The sequence below is a fragment of the Hippopotamus amphibius genome, chromosome 9 (genome assembly GCF_030028045.1).
Source record: "Hippopotamus amphibius kiboko isolate mHipAmp2 chromosome 9, mHipAmp2.hap2, whole genome shotgun sequence".
In the NCBI taxonomy this organism is placed as follows: domain Eukaryota; kingdom Metazoa; phylum Chordata; class Mammalia; order Artiodactyla; family Hippopotamidae; genus Hippopotamus; species Hippopotamus amphibius.
Window position 1 is genome coordinate 33,519,852 of NC_080194.1, and position 27,283 is coordinate 33,547,134.

Sequence of the window (27,283 nt, forward strand, 5' to 3'; positions counted from 1 at the left end):
GTTACAGCTCATTTAGTTCATACATTTGACTCAGGCATTACACCCAAAGCACACCACCATGTCAGGACAGCTTGGTTGAAAGGGACCAGCGGCCTCAGCTACATGCTTCACTAAACCCCCCCATCCCCTCCTCTGTGACCACTTGGGCTCTTATCACAAGCTGGAGACCCTCATGATGTGTTCCCTTCTGCGGCCCTTGGTATCCCTTTCTGTTTACAGATTCCAGTTGGGGCCCTCCCAATATATCAGTGTTCCTGCAGAAGGACAGGGTTAGGGGCTCAATGCCCTTGCCTCCTTTGCAGATTTACCACAGTAGACATATCACAGATGTTTGGGAGAAGTAGTCTTTGTCAGACTACAGGAGTTTGTTACATCTCTTTCCTGTGTATGAGTGCTTATTTGCCTTATATTTGTTAGGAGATGTCACTCGATTGATTTTTTTCCCCACAGTAGGTACAGTCTACCCTAGTGTAGTTTGCTATTCTCACTTCTAAACATAGCAAAAATTATACGGTTTTTTTAAAGTCTATATTAGCAGTCCTTCTGTTATATGTGGATGTTATATGGAGGTCTTAATGAGACGGTCTGGGGGCAGAGTGAAGAGGTAAATGAGTTGCAATGAGCCAGCATCATTTGTTCTACCCCATCCTCATTTTTCTCCTTCTAAAAATACCAAAAAAATAAGATTAAACTCCAAGAGTTCAAAGAATTATTCTGATGCAAAATGAAAGGAGACATCACTCAGACTTTCATATTAACACAGCTAGAGTAGGTATGTGAAGGGTCCAAGGTCAGTAGTGGATCTTTTAAGCAGGAAGGAGGAAGGCAGACTTAGCCGCACTCAGGGAGAGGAGATCTCGATACAGAGAGTGGGATCCTCTCAGTCACTTATGTCTGGTCTCCCTCTATCAGAGGGTGTAAGCAACAGAATAGCATTTTAGAAGTGTCTCTCCAGCTGCGGGAGGGGACGGGATTGGATCGGACAAAGGCAATAGTAAAGACAGGGAGAGTCCTTAGCAGGAAGTAGAAAAGATACATGTTTATTGAATGAATGAATGAATGAATATTAAGCTGTGGATTTTATGTGCATTTTATTTTTATTTTTGGCTGCATTGGGTCTTTGTTGCTAGGAATGGGCTTTCTCTAGTTGCGGACGAGCGGGACCTACTCTTCGTTGCGGTGCGCTGCGCGGGCTTCTCATTACAGCGGCTTCTCTTGTTGCGGAGCGTGGGGCTCTAGGGTGTGCGGGCTTCAGTAGTTGCAGGGCACGTGGACTCAGTAGCTGTGGCTCCCAGTCTCAGTTGCTCCGCGGCATGTGGGATCTTCCCGGACCAGGGGTCGAACCCATGTCCCCTGCATTGGCAGGTGGGTTCTTAACCACTGCGCAACCAGGGAAGTTCCTAAGCTGTGGATTTGAAGCTGTGGCTTTGAGTCCCTACTCTGGCCAAAGGCCATTCTCTGCAGTGGGTGTCATGTTCCCTAAGGACTGTGGTGGGTCTTCAGACTTCTGGAAGAGTAAAACCCTTCCTTTACTGCTCTCATTCACTGACCCTTCCTGGCAGGTCCCTTTGTCTGTAGCCCCTGAGATCCCATCCTGTTTATCCTTGAGCAATTTGGCGTTTTTGGAGCTTGATCACAAGCTGGTGTTAAGTCTGGTTCTATGCTTTGGCACGCTCCCCTTCTTCACCTCTTGTAGTTCTGAGCTGCGTCTTGCTTAACAGCAGATGCTACCTTTTCTCAGAGCCTTTCTGGTTCATATCACATTTTTAGCCCATCAGAATTCCCAACCACATCCCCTATATCCACATTTGAAGCACAAGCAGATTCCCGTGGGTCATGGGGTGACAGCCTCCATGCAGAGCTAAGGTTACTGCCCAAAGCTATGCATCTTCTAGGGGGTGGCTTCTCCAGTCAGTCCCTTGTTGCTCTTAGGGAACCCATCATCCAGATGCCCTGCCTTCAGGGTCCTGCACTACAGTTTTCCATTCCTAGAATGCTTTCAACATTCAGGAAAAAAGCCAAAAACTGAGCAGCATCCACCTCCCAGAAAAATGTGGGGGGTCCCTGGCACCCCTCAAAACTAGCTTTTGGAGAATCCAAAACAGGCCAAGATGCTTTAAGAAGATTTTGCTTTTAATCCAGAAGAAGGAAGGATGATCACAAAGGAAGGCTCAGATCCAAAGTGAATTCTTTTGTCTAGTACATGGTTTATTTTAAATGTGAAAGTTCAAGGTTACAAAAACAAATGGATTGGATGGGGCATTTCTGAATTCTGAAGCATAGACATTTCTCCATGTTTGGAGGATGTACTCAGATATTTGTTTGTGCAATTTTTGTCACTGTTGAAATAAAAGAGGTACTGAGCCTGAGGAACATTGCACCCAGAATGATGTGAAAAAAAAATAATAATACGGGGCCCAGAATCCCAAGGAGGGAAAGAGTAAATATGGCTCTGGTTGGTATTGTCCTTGCATGGCCCCAGGATACCTGGTAAAAACCTCTTTCTGATATATAATACCATAAGTTGGGTAGATTTACTGATTAAGTGGAATAAATTGGGCAGGTAAAGTGCTGTCAAGAAGATTGACCAACAGAAATGTTCTTCCTGCTTTCCTTCCATTTTTACCTACCTGATTTTGTTAAAATCTCTTTTTATGAACTTGGCTTTAGATTGCATTGACTTCATCAGGCAGCTTTTTTTTTTTGTAATAAATTTATTTATTTATTTATTGGCTGTGTTGGGTCTTCGTTGCTGCACACGGGCTTTCTCTAGTTGCAGAGAGCGGGGGCTACTGCTCATTGTGGTGTGCAGGCTTCTCATTGTGTGGTGGCTTCTCTTATTGTGGAGCACAGGCTCTACGTGCTTGGGCTTCAGTAGTTGTGGCACATGGGCTCAGTAGTTGTGGCTCACGGGGCTTAGTTGCTCCGAGGCACGTGGGATCTTCCTGAAGCAGGGCTCGAACTTGTGTCCCCTGCATTGGCAGGCGGATTCTTAACCACTGTACCACCTAGGAAGTCCCATCATCAGACAGCTTTGAGAAAGGGATTTCCTGGGGGTGAAAATTGAATTCTTTGTTAGCAACTAGATTGAAAGAAAGATCCTGGGCCTTGAGATGTTCAGGTCCAGCTCTTTCAAAGAACAGCTGTGTCTTCCTGGATAAAGTATTTCATTTCACTCCCTTAACTGGAAAGTGCGGACTGAACATTTTGGGGGAATACATTTTGAGAATAAGTGATGGATATAAATTGCCGTGTATAGTACCTGGTACAAAGTAAGTCTTGTAAGTCATGACATAGCTCATGATGGAAAAGAAACACTCTGCCAGCTTTGTGGGGGCAAAAGAGAAATTAGAAGGCAATTGCATTGATGACATGGCAAGACGTCACAGAGGCCTAGACCAGCGTAGTAGTGGTAAAGTAGTAAGAAATGGTCAGATTCTGGACATATTTTGAAGGTAGAGCCAAGAGGATTTGCTGATGGATTTCCTGTGAGGTATGTGGGGAGCACAAAGGGGGATCACGAATAAGTCATGTTTTGTGTTTTGAGCAACTTGAAGGATGGAGAAATCTGAGGGCAAAGCAGGTTCTGGGGGTTGGATGGGTTAAATTAGAGCTGACTGTGAGACACCCAAGAGGAGGTGTTAAGTGGGCAGTTGGATATATGACTTTGGAGTTGTGGGGAGAGGTCCAGACTGGACATGAGCATTTGAGAGTCTTCTGAGAGTTTAAATAGATGATATTTAAAATCATGGGCTCGCATAAGATCCTCTTGGGAGTGAGCGCAGATAGAAAAGAATCTGGGTCTGAGAACCAAGCCCTGGAGCAGCCCAGCGTTCCCTATCGAGGGGATGAGGAAGAACAAATGCACCCCCCATCCTCCTCCTTCTCCTCTTTCTTCTTCTTTTGTTGTAATGAAAGGAGACTGTTCTATTTAATTCGGTTAGCCTTCACTTGAACCAAACTGCTCGCAAGATTTCTTTTGGGTTTGCTCTTAAAAAGTGATATATGCTCTTTGCAACTTCAAAGACTTTTAAAAAGGAAAAACACCCAACTCTGGGCTGTGGAAGAGGCCTCGTGGTGCAGGCATCCAACCAGCAAGTCAGCGCATCTGGAGATCAAGTTCCTCTCAGGATTAGTGAAATCGAGCTTTTGTTAGCATTAATTTAATGGTGGAATGTTAACTTGCAAACCTCAAAAATCCTTTTATGCTTCACATCTCTTTCCCTTTTTCATTAAAAAACAACAACAACAACAAAAAAACAAATCCCCAAACCTATGTGTAGCCAGAAAGGACAATCTGAGAAAGGTTTGACTCTTCCTTTGGGGAGATAAACAATCTGCAGTGTTGTGGCACCAGCACGGGAATCCTATGTTTGAAGAACAGGCTGAGACTACAGAGTTACTCAGGATAGTTTAGGGGATGGCAAGGTCGGGATAGCTCAATTTTTGTGATAAAGATCTGGGGGTCTCAGTGGACCATGGGCTGTCGATGAGCCAAGAATGACTTGGTTGTTACAAGAGCCAACACAATTGTAGGTTGGACTCAAAGAGGTCCTGGCCACAGGAAATGAGGATCCCCTGAATAAAGAGGCTGCTGGTTTGTTGACACCGGTATCTGGCTCCGAAAAGGGTCACCGTATTTAACACATGGCCCTGGCTATGACTCTTAGGCCAGCGAGAGATACCTCCTCCAAAGCAGCTAATAACTTAGGAGACTTGGCTTAAACAGACAAGCTAGGCCAGTCAGATGCTTTTGAAAATCTAAAGCAAGACACTTGTCAGGCAGCTGGGGAAGGAGACAGCTGGAGCTGAGAGGCCATATGAGCCACAGCAAGGGAAGTGTCCAGAAAAAGCAAGAGTAGAGAGAGGAGAAGGAGGAGGGAAAGATGCACAGGGAGAAGGAGAGAGAAAGAGAGAGGGGGTGAGGGGGAGAGATACAGGCAGAGAGAGAGGGTTATGTGGCGTGAGGGAGACAAAGGGTAAGAGACATTAAGATAGACAGAGGAGGAGCCTCAGGTCCTGACAGCTCTCTGCTCCCTTGAGGTCCACGTATGCTTCCTTAGGTTTTGTGGGGGTTCAGTTATCATCGGCACAGCCACCTTTACACTTGAGCCAGCCAGAGTGGGTTTCTGTTCTTTGCAACTTAAAGAGTCCTACATTAGAGCCCCTGTCTTTGAGGTCCTCAAAATTAGGTAGAGGAGGCAGAAAAGTCCTAACAAGTGACAGATGTCTAATATCGAGTTTCTCTTTGGTGTGCTCCAGCATTCCCGTGGCCTATGAATGTGAAACAGTAAGGCTGAGATGGTGATCCCTCTCAGCTCTTTGGGTATGTTGGTGAGGTCTGGGACCACCATAATCCCCAAATAACCACTGGCAGCCATGAACAGCTTTGTCCATTTACGCCTGCGTGCAGTTATGTGAGCCAAGGAAAGCTCTTCTCTGATGGATGTGTGTGAGCACAGAGTGCAGGAGGGGACAGATTTCTCCAGACAGACTTCTCCAAAGAGCAGTACTACCTTCTCTGAAATCCTCCCCAGTCCTCCTCCCCCTTACAGGACATCTAAGATCACCCTGGTATCACAGTCCATTCCTACCCACATCCTTCTCTTTTCCACCCACTCGTGTCAGCATATGGTTGCTGAGTGCGTGATGAAATGAGCCTCATCACCATCACATCCAAGACTTCACCAAACCCCTGCAATTTGGCTTCTGATTCTACCTGTTGACGTGGAATCAATGTCCCAAGCATCCAATAGCTTGTTCACAATCTTCACCTTTGACTTAAAGGTCTGCTAGAGATCCATATTTCTAAAATCTCTGCCAGCAGTCCGGACGTCTCTCAAGCAACAAGCCTTGCAATCCTGTATTTCTAAGCATCTTCTGGGCATCTCCACTTGGGCATCTCCATTTGGTTGTCTCCATGTGGGCGTTTCCATCCAGGTGTCCCCCCAGCCTCTCAACTCATCTTTCTTAACCAGGGAGCGGGGCTTCCCTGGTGGCACCGTGGTTGAGAATCCGCCTGCCAGTGCAGGGGACACAGGTTCGATCCCTGCTCCGGGAAGATCCCACATGCCGCGGAGCAACGAAGCCCGTGTGCCACAACTACTGAGCCTGCGCTCTAGAGCCCGTGAGCCACAACTATTGAGCCCATGTGCTGCAACTACTGAAGCCCACGTGCCTGGAGCCTGTGCTCTGCAACAAGAGAAGCCACGGCAATGAGGAGCCTGCACACCACAACGAAGAGTAGCCCCCGCTCACCACAACTAAAAAGAAAGCCCGCGCACAGCGAAAAAAAGACCCAACACAGCCAATTAAATAAATAAATAAATAAATAAAAATGATTAAAATGGTAAATTTGATGTAAAAAAAAAAAAAAAAAAAAAACCAGGGAGCACCTGCTCCTGGCTGCTCTACGGCATTAACATTCTCTCTACCTATCAAGGGATCAACCTCCAGAGTCACCTGACCTCTTCTTTCAACCCCCTACATGCACTTAGGTCACAAATTTATTGAGTCTATGTCTCTCTGCCCACCCTCATCGCTGTTGTTTCCACTTCTGTGCAGAGCTTCACATGTTCACTGTCCACGTGTCATCTCCCCTGGGATGTCTCATAGTCATCTAAAACTTAACATGTCCAAAATGGGACTCTTGAGTCTGTTACTCCTGTTCCCCAGCTGGCTTTCCCATCTCCGTAGGTGACTCCATCGTATATCCAGTGGCTCAACCTGATCATACGTGACATCTTCTTCTCTCTTGAGAGCCACATGTTTCTGGGGTGTTTCAGGAGCACCCAGGCTACAGTTCACCCCAGTTACCCCACTATAGCCATGTGTCGTTAAAGTATCGAGATACATCCCTGTCAGTTGGTAAGTAGCTCCTGCCCTGAGACCCGTGACTGCTCCTCTACCACCCCAGCTGCCCTGGACTCTCCCCTAGAATTCCCTGAATCTCCCCATGATCTGTCAGCTGAAGGGTTGGTGCCTGGTACTGCAAGGGACCTCCAGGACCCAGTGAATCCAGTAAGATAGCCATTGGTACCTATTATAATTGGCCAGCATGTGGGCCATAACAGGTATTTGAAGATAATCCCCAGTGTTACCCATTTTGAAGATGACAAAACTGACACTGGAGAGGTTACTTAATTTCCCCACAGTTCCTTGGACTCCATCTGGCTCCAAAGGACATTTATCAATAATCTCCTGACTGGTCCCCCTGTCCTAGAACAATCTTTCCAAAGCCTGGCTCTCATCACACATTGGTCCTGCTTAGAAACCTTCTGGGGCTCCCCACCCACATGGAGTTAAGTCCAAACTCAGGCCTAGGGTTCAAGGTCTCTTCATAGTCTGACCAACTCAGCCCACCCCCATGACAGAACCCCTGCCACTGCATCCCTGGGCACTTTCCCACGGCCACTCTTAGGCCCACACCACTTATTCCTCTAGGAACACCTTCCCTGATCCACTCTCCACATCTTGAAACCTTGACCTGTTTGGATGCATGACTGCCTCAAATGCCCACTCCGCTAGAATCCAATCTTCCTTATTGCCCCCACTTCTTCCTTGGAATGCCTGCAGCCCTTGGTTCAAGTTCAGTGATGACCCCAGCCCAGCCCATCCATGGTACTAATCACATTCGTCCTTGTAGAATAGTTTTACTCTAATGCCTCATGTAAGCACATTGACAGACAGTTTGAAAACCACTTTTACACACCTTATAATCATAGATGTCCCTTACTTTCATGAATCTTATACCATAAGCTTCTGGAGGGCAGGAGTCACATGTGGCTCACCTCCGTAACCTCACTGCCTGGCAGAGGCCCAGGAACAAGGTATGTGCACAGTGCACATCCTTGAAACAATGGGTAAGTCTTGCTCTTGAGAGAGAGTGGAGAAAGAGGAGGACAATTTTGCCAGTTCCCTCCAAGGCTGGCCTAATGCAGTCAGGATGCCAAGATCTTCTCTCTCCCTAGAGAGCACTTGTGGACCACCCCAGGACCACTTGTGAATTCTTACTTTATTCATGGGTTAGAATCCTTTGCTATCATTAGTTACTTTGATGCTCATATTGTCTCAGTTTTGGCCAGTGAGAGCCTCTTCAAATGGTCCTCTGTCCTCTTGACACGTCACCATCATTCTTGAAGCAGTTCCTTACTTTTTGGCACAGTAAAATGTTCCAGGCTCATCTTGTCTTTTCCTGTCCCAGCCCTAGAATTACCCATGTCTCCAAGGAGCCCTAGATCCTTTTATTGGAGAAGGGTATTTATAAACCAAAATTTGTGTGTAAAGTGTGTTCATTGCTATCGGAGCATCGTTATTTCCAGGCCCTCTCAGTGGACAGAGCTAGAAAACAGATGTATGTCATGAATACATGTCTTTATGTATGTATATAAATGTAAATAAATATGTTTACGTGTACATGCCCATATACACATCTACCCATCCATCTATCTATTCATCCACCCATCCATCCTTCCAGTTCATTCCAATACTATAATTCCAACAAAGCAGTGCGTGGTTTATTCTATTTTCTCTCCTTTCCATATTTGTCATTCCCTCCTTTGACAGTGAGAAACTTGACTCTCATTATTTACAATGTAGTTACTAATTTACTTAATCCTAGAAGGCACAGAAAGCATTTTGAGAATTGCTAATCCATATGTCTATGAAAAAGAAGTCTACTCAATGTTTGTTTGCGGCTCATTTTTTTCCCTTCAGCCGGAAAAAGGCATTTAGTCCAAATGCTGTGCACAAAAGTTACTTGAGGTAGTTCCTTTCCAACCCCTTCTGCCCAGAGATTTTAATCATCCCCTTGACTCCGTATCTCATTTATGTCCTCGTCACACCTGGCTTTTGAAGCCCAGGTGCCCCTCAAGGGGCCCCAGAATGGCTGAGCCCCCTTCTCTGGGGGTCCTCCAGGGTCCCAGCCTCATCAGGCAGCCCTCCTCCATCCCCTTGCTAGTTCCAGAGGTGTGTGCACTCATGCCCCCTCCCATCCCCTTTATGGCTAAGGATTTATTCTTTTTTAAGGCTTCATTTGCTATTATTTTAATGGGATGCTGGGAGGGAGAGGTGACACCTTGTGTTCCCAGTCTGCTCTCTTGAACTTGACACCCACAGATTCTAGAGTCACAAAGATCTGGGTTTACAGATTGTGAGGCACTGGCAGGCTCCTGGACCTCTCCGTGTCCCAGATTCCTCATCTAGGACTTGGGGATAAGAAGCCCTACGTCACACGGATTTGGTGAGGACTGACTAGACCTTTTATGTAAAGTAGCCGACACAGTGCCCGGCACCATGTTCAGTAAATGACACCTGTATTGACACCTGGATGCCATTCCTATCTATGTGGCCACTCATCTGTTCGCTTACTCATCCGGGGCCTCCTAAGTGCTGTGTATCGCACAGAGTCGCTAAGTATAAAAGGGGCAGGGAGGCCAACGCTGCCAGTGTGGGCATCCCAGCAGCCAGTCCCCGAGCTGGCAGTGTTCTTGGCAAGCTGCTGCTTCTCCTGGCTTGGCCTCCCTCGGCCCCAGGACGTGCTTTTGGCCTGGGAGTTTTAAACTTTTTCCCTGGCCTTGAGGCAGAGGGCTTGTGGGGAGAGCTTCCCCCAGCCGTGTGCCAGCGCTCTTCGGCTGGACCGCCTCTTTGATGCTGAAGACACATGATTGTCTCTGATGGGAATGAGTGATGAGCTGGAGATTTGGGTAGAGCGAGGCCAAATCCCTGTGTGGCTCCAGGAACAAGGATAAATATAGCCCAGTAATTGCTCATGCTCTTTTAAGGATTAAAAGTCAGCTTTCAGGCAAGCTGTGAAGCTCCATGACCAGGATAGCAAGGGACACAGTGCCTTTTTTAGAGCTGTGGTCAGCACTCCTTGTGCACTGCTGGGTCCTGGGCCTCCAAATGCTGTTCCCATTTAAATAAGGGGTCACCTTCACTGGTCTACACCCCATGAGGGCAGGGATGGCTCTGAAGTGTCCCTACCACATCCCATCAGCCAACCCTAGTCTGGCACACTCAATAAACATTTTAAATGAATATACGAGCTGTGAGAAGGCTATATTTTTAAAATAAGTTTTAGAATAAGATCTGTAGTCCAGTTAGCAATAACGTACCGATGTCCACTTCCTGGTTTTTGTATCATATAACAGCCATACACAATATCACCACTGGGGGAAGCTGGGTGAAGGGTACATGAGACTCTTTGTACTATTTTTGCAATTTCCTGTGTGTCTAATTACTCCAAAACAAGAAGTGAAAAACCAAAAATAACCTTTGGTCAGGCTCATGCCAATACTAGGGGAGGCAGTGCTGGAGGATGAATTGATTACAATTGTTTCCAGCAGTGCTTTTGTTTTATTATTATTTTTGAATGTAAACACATGATTCAAAACTTTAAATGTGTAAATAAGGTATACAGTGGATACACTTTGCCCCAGCCACTTAGATTCCCTCCCTCATGGGCAACTGCTGTTAATGTTGTTTGTTTCTTGTGCTGATTTTAGTGAGACTGTGCACACACACACGTACTCATGAGTGTGTGAATATGAGTATATGTGTGTGTGTGTGTGTGTGTGTGTGTGTGTATCTACACTGCTCTGTTGTCTTAGTTTCTCCACTTAACCATGTGATCCTGGAGGCTTTTTATATCACTACACAGAGGGCTTTCTCATCCTTTGCTGCGGCCATCCCCATCATCTTTTATGACCCACAACTGGTGGACATTTATGTGGTTCCCGGTCCTGTCGCTTTTATAGACAAAGCTGCAATGAATAGTCGTGTTCATTTGTCGTTTCCCAAGTGTGGGAGTGTGTTTGTAGAATAAATTCCTAGACGTGGAATTGGGTCAAGGGGATACGAGCCTTATAATTTTGATCACGCTAAATTTTCTTTTATAGAGCATGCTCCATTTCACATGCCCGTCAGTAATGTGTTTTATGAAATGCTTGTGCTAATGCAGTGATTTTAAAAGTTATTTACTTGGTGACCACTCTGTGAGTCTGGTGAAAGCTGTGGGCCTGTACCCAAGAAAAACAGAAATCACGCAGTGCTTTACATGCAGTTTCAGTTGGCTCAGAGACCCCTGAAGGCTATCCATAAACCTTAATCTAAGAAACCCTGGCTGAAGAGGAGGGAGTATGGTACAGCGGGGAGAGCTTTAGGGCTAAGCCACATAAGGGCACCTCTTAGCTCTACTGGCTGTGGAACATCAGACAAGTCTTTTCACCTCTTTAAGTCTCATTTTCAGAAGAATGATAAAATAATTCCATTTCATAGGGCATTTATGAGGGTACATACATACTTTTATGTAGAGCATCTAATGTAGTGGTTGGAATATGGTAGGTGCTCAATAGACAGTCTGTATACACACATACAGACACACAGGCGCACACACACACACACACACACACACCCCCTCACATGCACACAAAGCCTTCAGTTCCATCAACCTAAGTTTCTGGTTGTCTTTGTAGTAATTGCTGCTTGATTCATAGAATCAACCTTCAGAGCATCATTCCTTAAAGTGGGGTCTTTGGACCAACTACGTAAGAATCACCTGAGGGCCTTAATTAAATATAGATTCCTGGGTCCCACTTTAGATTCATAGGATTAGAATTTCTGGAAGAGGAGTCCAGAGAATTTCACACTTGGGGTTCTGTTACATGATGCAGTTGGAGAAACAGCACTAAAGAGTTTGGTAAATTCCTTCTAGTCCCTATACATGCAATTCTAGTAGTTACCACCATGTGGCTTTACCAGGGGGAGCCTGTTCCCAAGCAGATGGGTAGGGGTAGGCGCCTGAGAGAAAGCGTGACTAGTACCCAGGAAAGTCGCCTCTGGTTCCATCTGCAAAAATACAGTTATTTATGGGTGTGACAGACGGCATGCACTGTGGTCTCATCAGGAATCTCTCATAACAAGCAGGGAGGAGAGACACTTCAGGACTGGATGCCCGTGGAAGGGGCTGGGATGCACGCCCAGTGGGCTGGGTTCGGTGGAGAAAGACTGCCATGGCTGAGGTGACTGACCCATAGCCAGGAGCTGGTGATAAGGATTGTGTACAGCCAGGCAGCTGTCACCAGGAGGGCTTGAGGCCACAAGCCTTGAAGCACAACCCCTAGAGCTCTCAGCACGACTGGTGAATGCTTTCTGAGGCGGCAAATGATGGCCTGTGGCTAGAATTGCCAAACGTAGCAAATTAAAATACAGGGTGGGCAGTGAAATCAGAATTTTAGGCTGAAAAACCCCATATTTTCTTTTAATATAAGTATGTCTCATGCAATACTTGGGACATACTTATACTAAAATATAAGTGTTATCTAAAATTCAGATTTCAGTAAGTGTCCTGTATTTTATCTGACAACCTCACTCGGGGCTCCTCTGAGCTGCCTCTAGCTGCAGAAGAGGGCTGGAGCCCACGTGTCACTGGCTCAGGGCCCGCGGTGCCATGATCTTTCTCCAGGCGGGTACTGCACCCAAGGTGGCGAGGAGCGAGTCAGGGCAGGGTATGGACTTCCAGGAGAGAGGCAGCCTTTCCTCACCTGTGTCCGGGCAGGGGCAGGAAATTAATTTGTGTTGATCAGCAAGTTTAAGTTGCTGGCACTGTGCTGAGCCCGTCACTATTACCTCATTGAATCCTCCTGCAACCCTAGGAGTTAGGCAGGTGCAATCACTGTGATTCCCACTTGAGAGATGAGGAGACTGAGGCTCCAGGAGGTTAAGACCACAGGGCTGTTGAGTAGAGGAGCAGGGATTGAAGTCCCGGGGCTGGTGCCAGGTCTGGGATTAACTGAATCTTCCAGGCCCTTCTTTCTGCTAATCCCAAGGCTTAAGGTGGGTACAGCCCCCACCTCCGAATCCCCGGGACAGGAAATGGTCCCAGTTTCCCTGGCGCTGGGCCAGGGTCTTGTCCAGGCTCACACACTTGCTGGAGACTCCAGGCTGGGAGGCAGACCTGCCGAGTTCCCCTGGTCCCCGTCTGGCCAGGACTTGCCCAGCAGCATGAGCTGCCCGTGGGCACTGCCCTCTGCAGTGTGGGTGCCCGTGGGAGGGGCCCGGGGCAAGCTGCTGCCTCTCAGGCCCAGCCTGCGCTGAGCCCCGGGTGGCCTGGCCAGCTTCCCTGCCGTTAGCCCCCTGAGCCAGGCCAGAGGGGTCCCCGAGGAGCTCTGGGCTCTAAGTCCCAGCCCCACTCCGAGGAGGCGGGCAGCGGGGCTCAGCAGCCAGAGGCTTCTCAGCTCTGAGCTCCGGAGCCAGATGTAACATTGACCTTAAATGGTAAAAGCTCCCCAGAGTGAAGAGAGGCTGGCCGGAGGAGGAAAGGGGAATAACTCAGTTTTAGGTAAGTCTTCTCTATCTCCAAGAATAACCTGCCTCTTCGGGGCCGGCGGCCGGCGGGAGCAAGGGAACCCTTCTCCTCCTTAAAGGTACAGGGTGCTGGGATGGGGGCGCCTGACTTTAACTTTCCAGGGGAGTTGGCTTGGTTGGGTGGCATTTCAGCTGAGTATTTTTATTGTTGCTGTCATATTTCTTAAATAAGAAGTGAAACTTCCCATCCTAACTAAACTAAATTGTGCTCTTTTTGCTTACTGTTGGAAAGCATGCACAGGTTAGGGTGAAAATGTGGGTTCTAACTGGGGGTCCCCAGCCCCAGATTTCCTGTGGGCCCCTTTGGAGCAAGAGAGGGTCCCCAAATTACAGAAGCCCGCCGGGCAGGGCTTTCCCCACACCGCCTGCCACCCCTCCCCCAGCCCTGCTCTGTGCTTACTTGTACCTCTCTGCCCTCCACTCCCACCCTGTGCCACCCACCTCCCGTCCTGCTTGGACCTGGTGCTGGCCCAGCCCCGTCTCCCTCCTTGACCTGCCCATGTTTCTGTCCCCACACTTCCGTCCTGTGTTCCGGTCGCAGCCCCTGTTTTTATCCCTGTCCCCATCTCTCCCGTCTCCAGCTTTGCCCCCTGTGCCCTTTCCCTGCACCCTCAAGGGGTTATGGGTGCCCAGTCTGTGCCCTGAGCCCGCACACCTCCAGGAGCTTGGAGTCAGAGCTATTCCTAGAGTGAGCGGCACTGAGGCTGCCTTTCTCCAAAGGAAAGGTCGGGGGAAGCCAGAGGCCAGAGAGCAGCCCAGCTGTCTGCTCCCTCCTGCCCAGTAAACGGCTGTAGAAGCCCGGAGATGCACTGCAGATGGAGTAAACACAGTGCGGGATCTGGGACCCCCGGCTGGCTCTCCCTCCTCCCGGAGCTCGGAAGCTGCTGCTTTCTCAACATGCACTCTCAGGCTGCTCTTTGAGGGTCTCGGGAGAAGTAAGGCAGCCCGTGGGTCTCCTGCAGGAGGAAGGAAGCCGTTTCCCAGGGCACTTAGCCTGGGAGCACTAGGGAGTCAGAGCCTGCTAAGGGCTCCGTTGCTCCCACTAGGGGGCAGAGCCGTGCTTGTGAGACAGGTGGCGTTAAGGCCCCTCCACCTCACCCCAGCACGTTTATGGGGAGGAGACTCAGGTTCAGCGACTTGCCTGAGGCAGGACCACTAAGAAAGAGCAGAGCTAGGGGAGCTAGGAGTCAAACCCAAGCCTCCAGGGCTCCTCCCCCTCAACACAGCTGTGAGTGTGAAGGTACCCTCCTGCCGTGGGTAGCGTCTGGTGATTTTTGACCTCACGGATAGTACAGTTGTTATGGTCGTGTTTGTTTGGTCCATGATTCAGTGGTGTGCGTGTGTGTGTGTGTGTGTGTGTGTGTGTGTGTGTGTGTGTGTGTGTGTTTGGGGGTGGCTGTTTGTATTCACAGCGGTGTGCCTTCCTCTGTGCTTGGTAGCAGTGGGAGCTTCCTGCATACCGTCTAAGATTGTCTGGGAGGGATAATCATGTGCTAATTGCTACAACGTGATCAATGATGCTCAGAAACGTGTTTTCTAGAAGAGAAGCAAACATGCCATCCTTACTATGCACGTAACACTGTTCTAAGCACGTCCCCCCATGTGGTAATCCAAACTTCCACAGTCCTGCAAGGCAGGGGTTAGGACACCCCTCATCTTGTATATGGGACATTTTAGCACAGAGAGGCTCACACAGCTGATGACAGGTGGTGCTGGGTTTTGACCCCAGGCAGCCCGTCTCCGGAGGCTCTGCTCGTAACCACCATGCTCTGTAGGTCTCTGGTTGGTGCCGTTTCTGAGGGGGCAGTGGGGAAGCACCGACGCTCTTCCAACGCCACACCTGTAGCTTTCCATGCATGACTGCGTGTGCTCAGCAACGCTAAGAGGGATGTGTCTTTGCCTCAGTTTTACAGGAGGACGCTCGGACCAGAGGATGTTACATGGCTTGTCCAAAGTCATCCAGCCACCAAGGGACAAGCAGGAGACTTAGGATCTTGGATGAGGATATTTAGGGCCACGGAATGCCTCCTACTTAAAACTAACTCCCGGGGGACCCCCAGGCTCATAATTTCAGAGTGAGGGATTCTGTGAGTCTCCGTGAGAGGAAGCTAGATTCCTTGCCTGATGGGCTGAACTACACACATGGATCCCCAGCTTTCCAACCAGTCCCAGCCTCTTTCCTCTGTCTTGGTAATAACGGTGGATGGATGCACCCACGCCTCCAGCAGGAGTGGATATTGAGCCCTGTGAGGGCAGAGACCTTGTCTCATTCTCTATTGTGCATCAGGTACCCAGAATAATGCTGGGGGTGTACCAAGTGCTCAGCATCAAATTTTTTTTTTTAAATGAAGAAAAGGACATAGGCTCATAATGCATGTTCTGGTTAAACAGGGCCCTGGGTTTATTACGTATGTGTGCCTGATGATTAGATTTTTCTAGTGTGACTTGAGAGGATGCAGGGTGGGGGTCTCAAGTCATCCACCCTCCCCGTCCTGCCCCCTTTCCTGGGTAGCCCCGTGGAGTCTCTGGATTGCCCCTCAGCTGTCCTCTTTGGCCTGGAAGTTAGCAGAGGGACTGTTTGGTGACCGAGGTGGAACAGAGGCCTGGATGGGTGGGGAGGAGAGACCTAGGAGGCCTCAGACTCTGCTCTTTGAGCTCTTTGAGTCCTGGGGATGGAGATAGAGAACTGAGTTCTCTTGCAGTAAATGTAAATGAAGGAGGAGAGAAAATGGATATAAATTGGTCTTGTGCCAGGGCCTGTGTTAGAACTGCTGTTTAAGTTAATCCTTGTGGTAGAGATGAGGACATTGTGGTTGAAAGAGGTAAAGTCATATGCCTAAGGGAACACAGTTGGTAGGTGGTGAGTGGGGATTCCAGCTCAGGCCAGCCTGGTCCAAAGTGGGCACTTCTGGTGTTGGATGCCACTCAGCCTCTAGTTAGTAACCAGGGTCTCGGGCAGTTATCGAGTGTCACAGTCCCAACAATGCGAAAATCATGGGGATTGCATTGCCCCATGGACCCTGGAGGCCAGACCCTGAGTTCCGTAACAGCCCAGGGCAGCCTTCACTGGATGAGATGCAGAGGCAAGAGTCCGTGACCTCGGACATGCCCTGCCTTCTCTGTGAGGGCCTTCCCCATGGGAGAAGGAAAACAGGTGACAGTCAGCCAGCCAGACAGAAAACCTCTCTGTTAATCGGCCACAGATGTAAAAAAGAAAAGGCTGGGCTTAATCAGCTCTCGTCACTTTCTTTCCAGCAGTTTTAAAATTTATAATTCTTATTTAGAGTTTTTCCCTGGTAATAAAAGTAATGTGTATTCCCTGCTAAATAAAAGATCCCTCTGGAATCCTATCACTCAGAGATAAATATTGTTAATATTATTGTGTGTTTCTTTCTTTACATTTCTCTGTATTTTATAAAACCAGGGTCTTACTGTATGAGGTTTTGTAGCCTGCTTAAAAAAAATTTTTTTTTAAAGGGAATTCTCTGGAAGTCCAGTGGTTAGGACTTGGAGCTTTTGCTGTGGTGGCCCAGGGTTCAATGCCTGGTAGGGGAACTAAGATCCTGCAAGCCGTGTGGCATAGCCAAAAAAATTTTTTTTAGAAAGACTTTATTTTTTTTAACTACTTTTTTTCCATTTTATTTATTTATTTATTAACTTTTGGGGGTACACCAAGTTCAATCATCTGTATTTATACACATATCCCCATATTCCCTCCCTCCCTCAACTCCCCCTCACCCTCCCCATCCCAGTCCTCTAAGGCATCATCCATCCTCGAGTTGATCTCCCTTTGTTATACAGCAACTTCCCACTGGCTATCTATTTTACAGTTGGTAGTATATATATGTCTATGCTACTCTCTCACTTCATCTCAGCTTCCCCTTCACTCCGTGCCCCCGCAAACCTCGAGTTCTCCAGTCCATTCTCTGCATCTGCGTCCTTGTTCTTGTCTTATCACTGAGTTCATCAGTACCGTTTTAGATTCCGTATATGTGAGTTAGGATACAATATTTGTCTTTCTCTTTTTGACTTACTTCACTCTGTATGACAGACTCTAGGTCTACCCACCTCGTTACATATAGCTCCATCTCATTCCTTTTTATAGCTGAGTAATATTCCATTGTGTATATATATATATATATATATATATATATATGCCACATCTTCTTTATCCATTCATTTGTTCATGGCATTTAGGTTGCTTCCATGTCCTGGCTATTGTAAATAGTGCTGCAATAAACATTAGGGTACATGTTTCTTTTGGGATTATGGTTTTCTTTGGGTATATGCCCAGGAGTGGGATGACTGGATCATATGGTAGTTCTATTTGTAGTTTTTTAAGGACCCTCCAAATTGTTTTCCGTAGTGGCTGTACCAACTTACATTCCCACCAACAGTGCAGGAGAGTTCCCTTTTCTCCACACCCTCTCCAACATTTGTTATTTCCAGATTTTGTGATGATGGCCATTCTGATCGGTGTGAGGTAGTACCTCATTGTGGCTTTGACTTGCATTTCTCTGATGATTAGTGATGCTGAGCATCTTTTCATGTGTTCGTTGGCCATCTGTATGTAGAAAGACTTTATTTTTTTAGAGCAGTTTTAGGTTCACAGCAAAGTTGATAGGAAGGTCCACATAAAGATTTCCCGTGTCCCCCAGCCCCCACACGTGCATAGCCTCCCCACAATATAACAGCTCCACCAGGGTGGTACATTTGCTACAATGGATGAACCTACCCTGACACATCATAATCCCCCAAAGTCCTTGGTTTACCTTAGGTTTCACTCTTGGTGGTGTACATTCCATAGGTTTGGACAGATTGTATAATGACATGTCTCTACCACTGTAGTATCACACAGAATATTTTCACTTCCCTGAAAATCCTCTGTGCTCCATCTATTCATCCTTCCCCTCCAACCCCTAACAATCACAGATCTTTTTACTGTCTCCATAGTTTTGCCTTTTCTAGAATGTCCTACAGTTGCAATTAAACACTATGTAGCCTTTTGGAACTGGTTTCTTTCACTTAGTAATATGCAGTTAGGATTCTTCCATGTCTTTTCATGGGTTGATAGCTCATTTCTTTTGAGTGCTGAATAATATTCCATTATCTAGATGCCCCCGTTTATTTATCCATTCACCCACTGTAGGACATCTTAGTTCGTCTGCTTTTTTTTTTCAATTTTTTAAAAACTGAAGTAAAGCTGATGTGCAATGTTATATGTTACAGGTGTACCACATAGTGATTCACAATTTTTAAAGGCTGTACTCCATGTATGGTTATAAAATACTGGCTACGTTCCCTATGTTGTACATTATATCCTCATAGCTTATTTATTTTATACATAATAGTTTGTACCTCTTAATCTCCTACTCCTACCTTGCCCCTCCCTACTTCCTTCTCCCCACTGGTAACCACCAGTTTGTTCTCTATATCTGTGAATCTGTTTCTTTTTTGTTATGTTCACTAATCTTATTTTTTTAGATTCTGTGCTATCATACAGTATTTGTCTTTCTCTGTCTGATACATTTCACTTAGCATAATACGCTCCAAGTCCATCCACGTTGTTGCAAATGGCAAAATTTCATTTTTTTTTTTTATGGCTGAGCAATAGTCTGCTTTTTTTAACCAAACATTCTATCATGATCATTTTCTCATGTCATCAAAGATACTTCAAAACATGATGCTTCAAGGGTTGTCTACTACTGAGTAATTTTAGCTGTGCAACAGTTTAATCATCGTTCCTCTCGTTGGCCACTTACAAATGTGGTTTTTCTTTGGGACCTGTCTCACAGGAGCACACATGATGGCTTTTCCATCCATTTGTGGCATTTGGAAACTCACCGCTCCCAGGTGGGCTTGTGCAGTGCGCCCCAGAGCTTGTTCGGCAAGATTATAGCAAGTGGGATACTGACTCAGCTCTAAACACATGAACTCACCTCAGAATTGCCTTTTAAGTTCTTTTCTGTCCATCTGAGGTAGCCTGGGAGTGTGGGTGCTGCAGGACTTTCAGTACTAAAACCAGACGTCCCAGGCAAATCGGGGCAAGTTGTTCTCCCAACTTTGAACCTAGTGTGCCTTCCACATCTTTCACATGCTTGCTTGTCTCTCTTCCTGACAAAATGAGAGCAAGTCTTGGGCTTGGAGCCTTCATCAGGAATAGCTGGAATTTAATAACTGTTTTCACTAAATTTATTTTTACAACGAACTCCTCTCTATTTGTGGTATAAGTGGTGCTGACTTTTCCATGGATGGTAGGGATATAAAGTTTCCTTTTAAAATAAATGTGATGACAGGGGAAGCTAACACTTACTGAGTGCTTCTCGTATGCTAGGCACTGTTCTAATGCTTTCCCTGCAGTTCCTCCTTTAGTTCTCAAGGCAGCGCCCAAAGTAGTTACTTCTGTTATCCCTATTGTACAGATGAGGAAACTGAGGCACAAAGAGGGTAAAGAACTTGGCCAACAACACAGAGCTAGTAAATGGCCCTGGCAGGATTGCAACCCTGGCTTTCTGGCTCATTGCCAGTTAAATGAAAGATGATTAAACCAATAACTATATAGGTGGCACACAGACAGGAGAAAATGGGAGGGTGGTGTGCAGATGACTCATACAAGTTTAGGAAACATTGCCTTGGAGGAAACTGGGGTTCTATGATCAGGGGCATCAGTGAGTGCAGGGTGGGGTTGGGGGAAACTGAGCCACCCTAGCAAAACCAAGGGAAAGTTAGGAACCTGTGGGCCCATGGGAGAGGCTGAAAGGGATGGGGCCATCCAGTGATCTCAGTAGGGCTGCAGGGCTGAGACACGGTGCAGAGGGCATGGTGGTCGCCCGGGAAGGGACACACACAGGCTACAGGACATTCTGCCACTGACAGGCTAACCTGGAGGATGTTTCCAGAGAGCCCTGGTTCATCAGAAGGAGAAGAAAGCCTGAAGACATGCTTGCCTTTGCTCATACAGGTGTGGTCCAAAGAGCACTGGCTCCGAGTTGGGAGCAGGGCTCAGCCTTGACCAGCTCTTCCCTCGTGACCACAGTGGGAGCTGGTACCTGGAGCTTCAGGCAGCATCTCGCCCTGCTAGAGAGCTCAGGCCCTGGAGTGACCGTGAGACTCCACCACTGACCGGCTCTACACCTTGAGCCGCATCTAAATTCTCCAAGTCTCAGTTTCCTCTTCTGTAAAACAGAGATAATGATGGTGTCCACTTTGTAGGGTTAAGTCCCTCAGCCTGGTGTCTGCTCTTAGCACCCAGTAAACATTACGTAGTATTATTTCTAGCCTCTGTTTGTCTCTCCTCAGAGATTCCATCAAGGACACTTCTGGACTGGCTGTGAGGCTCTGATTGCCCATAATTCTGGGTCCCAGTCTCACCTCCATTAATGCACCACGGGCAGTGGCAGACTTATGTTCTAGATGATTGGCCATTGGTGCTTAGTGGGGTCTTTAAGGAAGCTCAGGAAAAACACCTCCTTCCTCCTCTTAAGTTCTAAGGCTCATTGAGAAGTCAGTCTAATATCACCCTTACGACTGATAAAGTTAATATTGGAGAACGAGGTTTACATTGACAGGCAAGCAGGCTGTCTAACGGTGAATTGAGCAGGCTTACCCCCCAAGCCCTATGCAGTGTCCTCCGGTGGAGGCAGGCCCCTTTACATCTTAGAGCCTGGAGGAGCAGAGCAGAATGTGTGTCCCAAGAGGAAGGGAAGAGGAAAGGGCTGACTATTCATGTTAACATTTATCGAGCTGACCATCAGACAGCCATTCCCCTGGGGTGGAGCCAGGAGTCTTACACTCTTGGGGCTCCTTCCACACGGAGGGAAACAATTGAGTGTGGAGAAGAAGCGTTATGCTTCTAACCGAACTGCAGTGACGGTCTGGCCCAAGTCATGTTGCGAAGCTGCAGGGCTGCCACGTGGTCCCAGGAGGGCAGGCACCCCAGCTCCTCTCCTTTCTGCCTGATGGAGCCTCACCATTTCTCCTCCTGAGATACCTTGGGCGGGGATGGCGGCATCTGTTTCAGGACAAGTCCTTCCTTGGACAAGGCATGCATCCAACTAGATGTATCTGGTGTGTTTTTTGTTTGTTTATTTTTTTAATGGAAGTTCCATTTAGGCAGTTCCAGCCAGGGAGGAAATGATCCTTCCCTCCTCTGGGATACTTCATATAGACAAGAGAAGAGGGTGAAGGGAACTACCTTTGTCTGAGCATGCTGTTCATACCAGGCATCTTGTGTATAATATCTCATTAAATCCATACTGTGGCTATCTATGGGAGATATTTATGAGCAACTGATTCAAGGAGGTCTGGCCACTTATCTAAGACCACTAACTAATAACTAGTAAGTGAAGAATGGGATGTCAAATCCAAACCATCAGACCCCCGATCTATAGCAATTTCCACCACTCTGTGGCTGATACACCAGGCCACAGGGCAGAGTGAGAATGTCTAGCCCTTATCCCTGCTCCTGTAGTTTGAGCCCAGGGGACCCCAGCACTGCTACGCAGAGCAGAGGCCTTCAGCTTTAGAGGCAGGAGTCTGGGGCAGCTGTTCCCCAAGGCTGACTCTACTTTGCATCTCTCTTTTGTCTCCTGTTAGTCTGTGACAATCTTTACCAGGTTTCATGACCTTGTCCATGAACAAGGCCCTTCCTCTGTTTAGCATGAAAGTACAAGTCTAGAACCATCAGCTTTTTATTGGCAGGAAATGCCATGTCGTACATCGTGAGTCTTGAGTCACTCTCTGTGATTCACCAAGGCTTGTGCCCGAAAAGTTTATAGATATGGCCATGGTCACCCAATCTGCCACAGAGGCAGGATGGAGTAGTGGTTGGGACCTCAGGTTCTCAAATCAAATGATCCGAGTTCAAGTCCCAGCTCTGCAGCTTTCTGTGTGACCTTGGGCAAAATTATCTAATTTCTGACTTACTTTTCTTATGTGTAAAATGGGGCTGATGATGATAAGTTGCTCAAAGAGTTGCTATGAAGATGAGATGGATTGCTGTATCCACAGCGCTTACATGTGTGTAAGTAATCTATAAATAATAACTGTTATTTAATCTCAGATTAACATCAAGCACATGGAACTCCAAATGGTCAGGTTTCCCTAAGGGCTGTCTTGTCATGATATTTTCAACTTGTTTGGGGATAGGTTCCCTGGTAGAAAGACTGTAATGTCCTCCTTGACTTCTTACTTAAGGTGTCTTTCCTGTTTCCCAGCTGAGGTCCAACTGGTCCCTGATGGAAGGTGATGCCGATGAGGCTGAGTACTGTCAGGAGGAATCTAGATGGCTGGATGCCAAGAGGACTCCCTAAGGAGCGTGATCTTGGGGCTATGCCGGGGTCCTCGCCCTCTCTCTGAGCCTAGTCAGTGGCCTGGAGTTGATTATGTACACAGAGACTAACACATGATAATCAAACTCACAAGAGACTGAAGTATATAATTCTGAATGTCTGTGTGCTAATGTATGGTGAGGGATTACCCTTTCCAGTAACCAAAATGCCTGGGAGATGAAGATTTTGCTCAGAAGGTGGAAAGTTCTGAGGGGTATTTCACATAGGCCATAAAGTGGCTTGATAGCCATCTGCCTGCAACAGAGAGACTTCCCCAGAGCATAGGAGGGGTCTCTCCACCGGGAACTTTATTTTGTTTTATTTTATTTTAATTAATTAAAAAATTTTGGCTGCGTTGGGTCTTCGTTGCTGTGCATGGGCTTTCTCTAGTTGCAGAGAGCAAGGCTATTCTTTGTTGTAGAAGCACGGGCTCTAGGCGCATGGGCTTCAGATGTTGTGGCACGCAGGATCACTATTTGTGGCTCGCGGGGCCCAGAGCGTAGGCTCAGTAGTTGTGGCGCACAGGCTTAGTTGCTCTGAGGCATATGGGATCTTCCCAGACCACGGATTGAACTTGTGTCCCCTGCATTGAGCAGGCAGATTCTTAACCACTGAGCCACCAGGGAAGTCCATCCCCTGGGAACTTTAGATAAGCATTTCTCTTGGAGTTCCCTTTGTCTTCTGTAGAAAGATGGGGTTTGTCGGAAGGTAGTTCAGAGAATCAAAGGAAGGAGTAGACCATTAGTCCTCAGGAACACAGCCTGCAGGGCAGTGACAGGGACCTGGCAGTAGGAACTTGCCAGTGTTTTCTCTATAGCAGACATTTTCTCTAAGGCAAGGGATTTTTGATGGTTCATCTCATCAATTAAAACATTTTTTTTAGTATGCATCTAATTTATGTGTATTTTTTATTTTAAATTATATTCATGAACTACTATGTTAATATGTGAGGTATAAAACGTAAAAATAGGAACTGTTAAAGGCTGAGAAAGAGAATATACTATTTGAAAATCTTGCTTTATGTTTTTAACAGTGCCAGCAGCTTTTTAATTTTTTTTATTTTTTGCTTCCCTTAAAAGAGTATTCTTTAGTAAGAGAAATGTGATGAATTATGCCTCATTGTGTTTTAAGATCTTAGCACTTTGGTTACCCCTGGCTTTAATAACCGTCATGGCTAAACAAGACAATGTACCAATCAGTCTTCCAGCAAGGAACCAAATCCAACTCAATTGGCTCAAGAGACTTTAACAAAAGGACCATTTACAGAGGTGTGGGAACCACAAGGGATGGTGCCCAGATACCCACCAAACTAGCAACAGCAGGGAGTCATTACCAGCCCTAGCCAGGAGGGGTGAGAGAAGAAGATAGTGTGATTGGAAGCCAGTGAAGAGCCAGGGAAGAGGGACCATCCAGGATGAGCTGTAATTATTGAGGGATACAGCCACTGCCTGAGATGTAGCGCTGAAGCAAGGAGGGGGCAGGGAAGGAAATGCCCAACCTCCCTCTCCCCCTACCCCCTGCTGGCCCATTGACCAAACTCAGCCAGCAAGCATGGAAGCCCAAGTGATGCATCCAAAAGGTGTCATCCTGGAGCACAGAGCAGAGAATGGATCCTGGGGCAGAGCAGGGAGAGGGAGGACAGGCAGAGGATAACCAGCTCAGATAGCTGATGTGGAAGAAGGGCATCCTCACTTACTGAATGCTAAGTGAAATTTTCAATTTGATCCACCAGTTGTAAAAACTTTCGAGTGTTATTAGTAGTAGTATTTTCACATTTTTTTTGCAGGAGCCTTTTAAGCCACTTGCCCATTTTATGATGGTTGGTTTGATTAAACTAGATAAATATATTTCACAAATCCACTTGGGCACGTTCAAGATGTATCATATTGATACTTCACTGAAAGCAAATGAATACATGAGGGTGTGGCTTCAGTGCCTTAGCACTTGAGAATTTCCCCTGTTCTCTCAAGACATCTCACAAACTGGATGTGACAGTGACCTTTCAACACTGAATGAAGGCGCCATTGCCAGTCTGCTTGTTTAATACTAAGGAAGTGAAAATAGATAGCAGTTTCCAATCGTCTTCGTGTATTGCACTGGATCATCTTGGTTATTCCCTGGGCCCGCATACCCCACCCTGGAGACACTGCGCTAGGGCTCAGCTCCCATCTCATCCAGGTTCCAGTCTCTGTCCAAGGTCTCAGGGGAGAGACCCCAATGGGACCAGCTTGGTTGGGTCGGTATCAATCAGCCACGGTCAGGTGACAGGATCATGGGGTATAGATGCGGCCATGGGAACCCCTTGTGTATAGGGGTTCCTCTTAGAGAAGGGGAAATTGCTGGAAGCAAAAATCTCTCCAAAAGATGTCGTCACGTGCTTATAAGTGTCTTCCTGTCCTGCCTTCTGGAGATCCTGGTCAAGCTTCCCATCTCCACAGCCACATGTACAATTTCTTGAGTTACTTCCACAGATGACTAATCGTATCCCTTGCATGTGGTTTTTCACATGGTTGTACATCAGAGGGCAGCCTTGTTTCCTTGCTGTTGTCCCCATGTACAGCCACCATTCCCAACAGTTCTGGGGTGCGCAGGGCCTTACGCTGGTAGCGGCAGACTGTTTCTTTGATCAGCGAGGTTCAGCAGAGAAAGATGCATGTGGCGGTGACCTCAAGGATCTGGCAACGTTAGACCCAGAAACACTTGGAGGTTGTCCCTCCTGTCATGAGTCCCACAGGCTGTACGCATAAGTTGTGTAGGCACGTGAACAAAGAAAGCCTGACTTTTCAGAGTGCTGGACGGGGAAGTTCAACTTGCTGAAATCCCCAGGAGCTCGTTTCACTTGACAATAACAAGGGTAATAATAATATACTTAAGATCATTACGATCCAGCTATCATTTATTGAGCACCAGCTACATAGTGTGTTAAATGCTTTACACATATTATCACATATTTTTGCAACACCTTGTATGGTAGGTAATAATAATATCTCCATGTTACTGATGAGACATCAAGGCTTTCTGAGGTTCACTAGTTCACTCGGGTTGACACAGTGGAACGTGGCAAGGTCAAGGCTAGATTGCCCTTGATGCAAAGCACATACAGCCCATCAACAGATAGAATCTCATGCTTGGAACTATTAGGCCAAGAGGAGGTAGAGGCTGGGCCGGTAAGATTTTTCAAAAGGTTAGATCATTATGGGTTTATTAAGAGATAGTAAGGGAAGCTAGAACCATGGCAGGTTTAAGATGGTTCTTGGTAGGTAGTGAGTGAATGAAAGAATGAACTCTCCCAGGTTTGAAAACATTAAAAGGTTTCCAATATTCATCCCTGGTGCTGAAATGAAGATAGCATATAAGCAGTGATCCCTGGTCCTAGGCTTGGCTCTGCTCCCATCTCATTTTGTGCCCTTGAGCAGATCGCTTATCCCTTTCGAGACCTTGGTTTCCTCATCTGTGAACAGTTCACCCACCAAGGCCCAAAGGTTCTCCCCAGTAGCTGCACGATTGAGGTCAACCCAGAGCAATAATTGAGTCAGATGCTGCATCTGTGACAAAGGAGGATTGCAGGTGTGTTAGAGGGTTGTTTATTACTGTCTGTTCTCTAAAAGCCCATGCAGTGCTTTTGGGGACAGTCAGAACTGGCATCAGGTCCAAAATAAATGGATGGCTGTGTTTTTAAGGAAACATTTACTGCTGAAGGGAATCCTTATTCATTCTCTTTTTTGTTAACAAGACATTTGACTCATGCTTCGGACATTTGCTGCTTGGATCAGAGACGATGGTCTTGGGTTCATTGCTAACAGAAGTGGCCCCTGGAGCCCGGTCCCTCTTCCCCTACGCCACAGGGCCAGCAGCTCCCAGCTCTCCAGCTCTGGGAGCACATGGGTGTGTCCTCTGGAGTCGGGACAGGGACCAAAAGACTGGAAGTCCCTTGGAAGAGATTTGGGGCAAGAATTTGTGGGCCTCCAAGAGGCATTGGGTACCCCTCGGAGCTCTTTAAGTGGCTATCTGGAGAACTTGAGGAGACTCAGAGAAATGGTTCCAGCAGCTAACTACATCTTGGGGACTAAGTCTAATGCAAGTTGGGGTCCCCACCTCCATCTTGTAGCAAGAAGTTCTAGAAGAGACCATCCTATGTGGAATATAGATCGTCAGCATTAAGTGCGTATATGGATGCCAAGAACTCCTGGATGACCTTGGCTACCAGAGCTGTTCTCTGCTGCTCAGTAGCACATTCTCATACTGCATCTCATGTGATCCTCGCAGAGGACCACGGAGTCCTGTTGTCTGTGTCAACTTTCATGAATTCTTCAGATTTCACAGCCTTATGCACTATAGATAGCACAGCCCCTCCCACTGCCCTTGCCCTGCCCCCAGGGCCACAGTAGGATTTCAGTGCGCCTTAGGCATTTTTGCCTTCATGAGCCCCTTCTTGCTTATGAAATTTATAACTCTGTTGGTATAAAGATGAATATATTGATGTTATCTGTGAAAACATGTTCTTTGACCTGAAAGTTCTTTTTTTCCCCCTCTGATTTTTAAAAGGAATTAAAACATTTTCAAGGGCACTAGGCACTGTTCCTGCCAGA

At 47.0% G+C, this 27,283-nt stretch overlaps 1 protein-coding gene across 3 annotated transcripts in view; it reads left to right on the plus strand.

Annotated features, from left to right (window-relative positions):
- The first annotated feature begins 13,263 nt into the window (after nucleotides 1-13,263).
- IRAG1 (inositol 1,4,5-triphosphate receptor associated 1) overlaps nucleotides 13,264-27,283 on the plus strand; it is a 120,843-nt gene continuing 106,823 nt past the window's right edge. The window contains exon 1 of one of the 3 annotated variants that reach the window (XM_057750589.1): nucleotides 13,264-13,339. In XM_057750589.1, coding sequence (XP_057606572.1) covers nucleotides 13,273-13,339 — 67 coding nt within the window. In that variant the 5' untranslated portion in view covers nucleotides 13,264-13,272. Of the gene's footprint in view, nucleotides 13,425-27,283 lie in introns of all 3 variants that reach the window. The other 2 variants (XM_057750591.1, XM_057750590.1) reach the window with 2 other exon arrangements.